Here is a 4,638-nt window from a genome sequence, read left to right on the forward strand (position 1 = left end):
ATGAATGGATGACTCACATCGATGGAGTAGCTCTTCTCTGGTCCCTTCTTGCCGACGGCGACCACCTGCCAGTGCAGCATCCTGGAGTGTGACAGGTCGATGAACAGTTCACCGTACGTCCAACGAACGTACAGAACGCCATGAGAGTAATCCACCGAGGAGATGTGAGGAGCCTCCGGGGCTGGAGACAGAGACAGACAGAGAGACAGACAGACAGACAGAGAGAGAGACAGACAGAGACAGACAGAGAGAGAGACAGACAGACGGAGAGAGAGACAGACAGAGACAGACAGAGAGAGACAGACAGAGACAGACAGAGAGAGAGACAGACAGACAGACAGAGAGAGAGACAGACAGACGGAGAGAGAGACAGACAGAGAGAGAGACAGACAGAGAGAGACAGAGACAGACAGAGAGAGACAGAGAGAGAGACAGACAGACGGAGAGAGAGACAGACAGAGACAGACAGAGAGAGAGACAGACAGACGGAGAGAGACAGAGACAGACAGAGAGAGAGACAGACAGACAGAGAGAGAGACAGACAGACGGAGAGAGAGACAGACAGAGACAGACAGAGAGAGACAGAGAGAGAGACAGACAGACGGAGAGAGAGACAGACAGAGACAGACAGAGAGAGAGACAGACAGACAGAGAGAGAGAGACAGACAGACAGAGAGAAAGAAAGAGAGACAGAGAGAGAGACAGACAGACAGAGAGAGAGACAGACAGAGACAGACAGAGAGAGACAGACAGACAGAGAGAAAGAGACAGATAGAGAGACAGAGAGAGAGAGACAGACAGACAGAGAGAAAGAGACAGAGAGAGACAGAGAGAGAGAGAAATGAATGAATTAATCAGGTCAAATTGTTGGTTGTTATTTTAATGGGTAACAAAATTAGCCTTTTAGCTAACACGGCTAACAGCTGCTTTGTCCCTGTAAAAATTAAATAAATAAACTTTAAAAACATACAAAAATCTACAATGTGTGATCGATTCAGTGAAAAATTACAAGAAATATAAAAGAAACTGTTGGCTGTCAACATAACAACACTTCCTGTATATATCTTTCACATTAAAACCCTAACAGCTGCTCGAAGCACATCATCTCCTCCTTTCCTGGGAAGCTTTTAATGTGAAAACCCTGCAGGAAGTGAAACAGCACGATCTGTTTTCACTCTTTGATTATTTCCAGTCCCTTCTACTTTGCTGTTTTCTCCATTGTTGTCAATAAAACTCAACACTTCCTGCAGATGTTTCACATTAAAAGCCTACCAGGAAATGAAGGGATTTTGTGCTTTGAGCTGCTGGTAGGCTTTTAATGTGAAATATCTGCAGGAAGTGAAACAGCACTTTCTCTTCAACTACAACACCGCTTTCACTCACTGATTTATTCTAGTCACTTCTTCTTTTCTGTTTTCTTGATTGTTCGAACACTTCCTGCAGATGTTTCACATTAAAAGCGTACCAGGAAAGGAGGGGATTTTGTGCTTTGATTACTTTTAATGTGAAATAGCTACAGGAAATATTGACATTGATGACAAAATAGAATTGACTGGACTGAAAACAGTGTTACTGTTGATGAGGTGAAGCTCATGGCAGACATGTTGGATTGTTCAGGTGTGTGTGGCGGTTCGACCTGACGGTGCGTCATGAACTCCGGCTGCTCGTAATTCATTAGTCGACAGTAAACATGAGCGTGAACACATGAACGTGAGGGAGGTGTAACGACAGACACCTCAGTACCTGTGACGAAGCTCACAGTGGAGCTGTCGCAGCAGCTGAGTGGCGGGTCGCCCCACGTCACCATGGAAACACGGAAATTATAATACCAGGCGGGCAGCAGGTCAGTGACTCTCTGAGAGGAAACACCAGGAACAGAGAGGAAGAGAAGACCGGTCAAAACACACAGAAGAAGAAGAAGAAATCACTGTCATAACACGCAAACACGCTTTCGTCTGCATTACCACGGAGGCGATGATGGAAGCGGTGGCGGCAATCTCGTAGTAGGTGGTCCACTCCGAGGCCAGAGTGACGGGGTTGAAGAAGAAGGTCTGCAGGACGTACTTCCTGAACGCCACGTGGTACGGACGCTGCCAGCTGAGGATGACCGCCGTGGGACTGAGAGGGTAAACAGCCAGCTCCCGCACGCCAGTGGGCTCTGACATCACAAACACACACATATGATGATTTATATCTACAGTCCAGGTGAATGAACGTCCAGGTGAACAACCTGGGATGACTCCGGACATTCACCTATGTCGATGATGACGGGCTCAGACGGAGGACTGATCAGGGGTCCGTTGGTGTGATAGACCACCACCCTGTACTGAGCGCCGGGGGTCAGGTTAGAGATGACGTCACTCGTCGAGTTCTCCTGTGAAAAAAACAATCTTTAACCTGCTGATCACGCTGCCGCCGTGCCGCTGAGCAAACACTGACCTCCAACACCCTCCGTGCTCTGAGGTCACATGACAACCAGATGTTCTAATTAATTATTCAATTAATGTTAATAATTCAAAAAATAAAGATGAAATAAAGTCGTAAGTCAATATTAAGAATTAAGACATAAAAGTTTGACAATAAAGTTTTTATGTGAATTTGAATTTAAAAGAAAATGTCACATTAAAAAATAAGTCAATGTTTTAAGAATGAAGCTGAAATATTTCTGAAAAGAAAGTTGATTTAGAGAAAAATACTATAAATACTACTAATGTTACTATTACTATACTAAAGTTTTAATTTCAAAGATCATTTTCAGGAAGTGAAGTCGTAACCGCAGAAGAAGAAGAAGGTGAAATGTTTTCAACAGAAAGTTGTGATATTATAAGATTAATGAAAAGGAAGTTCAGCTGTATTTGAAGAATAAAGACAGTGCCATATTTTGTGCACAAAGTTGTAATTTATAAAAATAGTTTAAATGAAATATGATAAAAATCTAAATTATATCAAACAAAAACTGTAAAACAAAAAACTGTAAAATTACAAAACAAAGTTCTGATTTTACAAGGAAGATTTTTAAATGTTTTTAATTCTCACAAATTGACCCAGACCCAGCTTAGTGTGCAGACCCAGACCCAGAACCAGACCCAGCTCAGTCTACAGACCCAGACCCAGACCCAGAACCAGACCCAGCTCAGTCTACAGACCCAGACCCAGCTCAGTCTACAGACCCAGACCCAGACCCAGAACCAGATCCAGCTCAGTCTACAGACCCAGACCCAGACCCAGACCCAGCTCAGTCTACAGACCCAGACCCAGTGTACAGACCCAGACCCAGCTCAGTTTACAGACCCAGACCCAGCTCAGTCTACAGACCCAGACCCAGTCCCCCTGACCTCGCTGCAGTAGGTGTTCTCCATCCTCTGGCTCAGACTGGGTCTCAGGCAGGTCGTAGAGACCACTGACACCAGGCTGCCGTTGTGGCTCTCGGAGGACGAGGCCCAGGACACGGCGGCGGTGCTGGAGTCCAGCAGCCGGACGCTGACGGCCTGAGGACGCTCCCTCAGCTCCTCCAGCAGCTCGCCACCAGGACCTGGACCAGGTAGATACACGAGTCCACGTGGGTTTCAGGGATTCAGAGAAGAAAACCAGATCAGTTTCTCTTTCTTTAAATAAAATATTCATGTTCAGTCTTTAAATCCACGTTGAACCAAACATAAAAAACCTTTAAAACTGTATTATCCAATTATTTATCCATTAATAAGCAGTGAAGCCCTTCAATACATTTTAATTAAAATATTCAAATTCTACTTCTTGTAAAAATAATCTACAGCTGCAACATTTCATCAATTAATCAAAACTACTTTGATATTTCAGGATTTATTATTTAAGACATTTTTCCATTTTCAGGTTTCAGCTCATCAAAGTGACGATTTGATTATTTTATTTTGATAAATGACATTAAATCAAATTTTTAAAAAACTGTACATACACAATCTCTAACTCTGAATGACTAATCAATAATTAATCAATTCATAGTGAAAATAATAATGAGTCAGACTCAAAACATTCACTGAATGATTTTAATTATTATCAGGATCATGTTTTTAAGGTTCATTTTAAAGGATTTTTGAACATAGAATTCCTTTAATCCATTAATTTATAATCTTCTGTAACTATAATATTATTGATCCTTAATTGAGTGTGTTCACTGCAGAGTGACAGTGTCGTTGTTGTTACCGAGGTAGAAGGTGAACCCGGTGTCGGCGGCGCTCTCTCTGGCCTCACAGTCTCCAGATGAGCTCAGGGTGGCGACCTGGACTCGGTACGTTCCTTGTTCCGTGAGTTCAGTGAAGAACTCATGAGTGTTTTCATCCACAGTCGCTGTTTCTGTCGAATTCCCTGAAAAACAGAGAGACTGAAGGTCATCTTCATCATCTTCATCATCTTTGTCTTCATCATAATCATCATCATCAATATCACACTCTTCTTCCTCTACTGAACTTTATTGTGAAATTCCTCATCCTATCCACTTCCTGCATGTTTACCGTCTCTGTAGATGTAGATGTTGAAGCCGTCGTAGCTGGTGGGGGGTCTGGGGGGCAGCCAGCGCAGCTCCAGCAGGATGGGGGGCAGTCTGGTGGGCAGGACGGGGGGGTCGGAGGGGAGACCCATGGCTGACCCCGGCTCATTGGAGTC

The 4,638-nt window shown here is 43.9% G+C and overlaps 1 protein-coding gene across 1 annotated transcript in view; it reads right to left on the minus strand.

Moving 5' to 3' along the window:
• LOC111669173 (receptor-type tyrosine-protein phosphatase O-like) overlaps positions 1–4,638 on the minus strand; it is a gene marked incomplete at its 3' end in the record, with an annotated part of 32,033 nt that overhangs the window by 5,370 nt on the left and 22,025 nt on the right. Inside the window, exons 5-11 of the mRNA XM_087179070.1 lie at positions 4,488–4,637; positions 4,180–4,341; positions 3,336–3,532; positions 2,254–2,374; positions 1,965–2,158; positions 1,744–1,855; positions 14–181 (exon numbers count right to left, since the gene is read on the minus strand). Coding sequence (XP_087035196.1) covers positions 14–181; positions 1,744–1,855; positions 1,965–2,158; positions 2,254–2,374; positions 3,336–3,532; positions 4,180–4,341; positions 4,488–4,637 — 1,104 coding nt within the window. The remainder of the gene's footprint in view (positions 1–13; positions 182–1,743; positions 1,856–1,964; positions 2,159–2,253; positions 2,375–3,335; positions 3,533–4,179; positions 4,342–4,487; position 4,638) is intronic.

Source organism: Seriola lalandi, unplaced genomic scaffold (genome assembly GCF_002814215.2).
Source record: "Seriola lalandi dorsalis isolate HSWRI2012SDOR001 ecotype SW California unplaced genomic scaffold, Sedor1 jcf7180002054778, whole genome shotgun sequence".
Taxonomy (NCBI): Eukaryota; Metazoa; Chordata; class Actinopteri; order Carangiformes; family Carangidae; genus Seriola; species Seriola lalandi.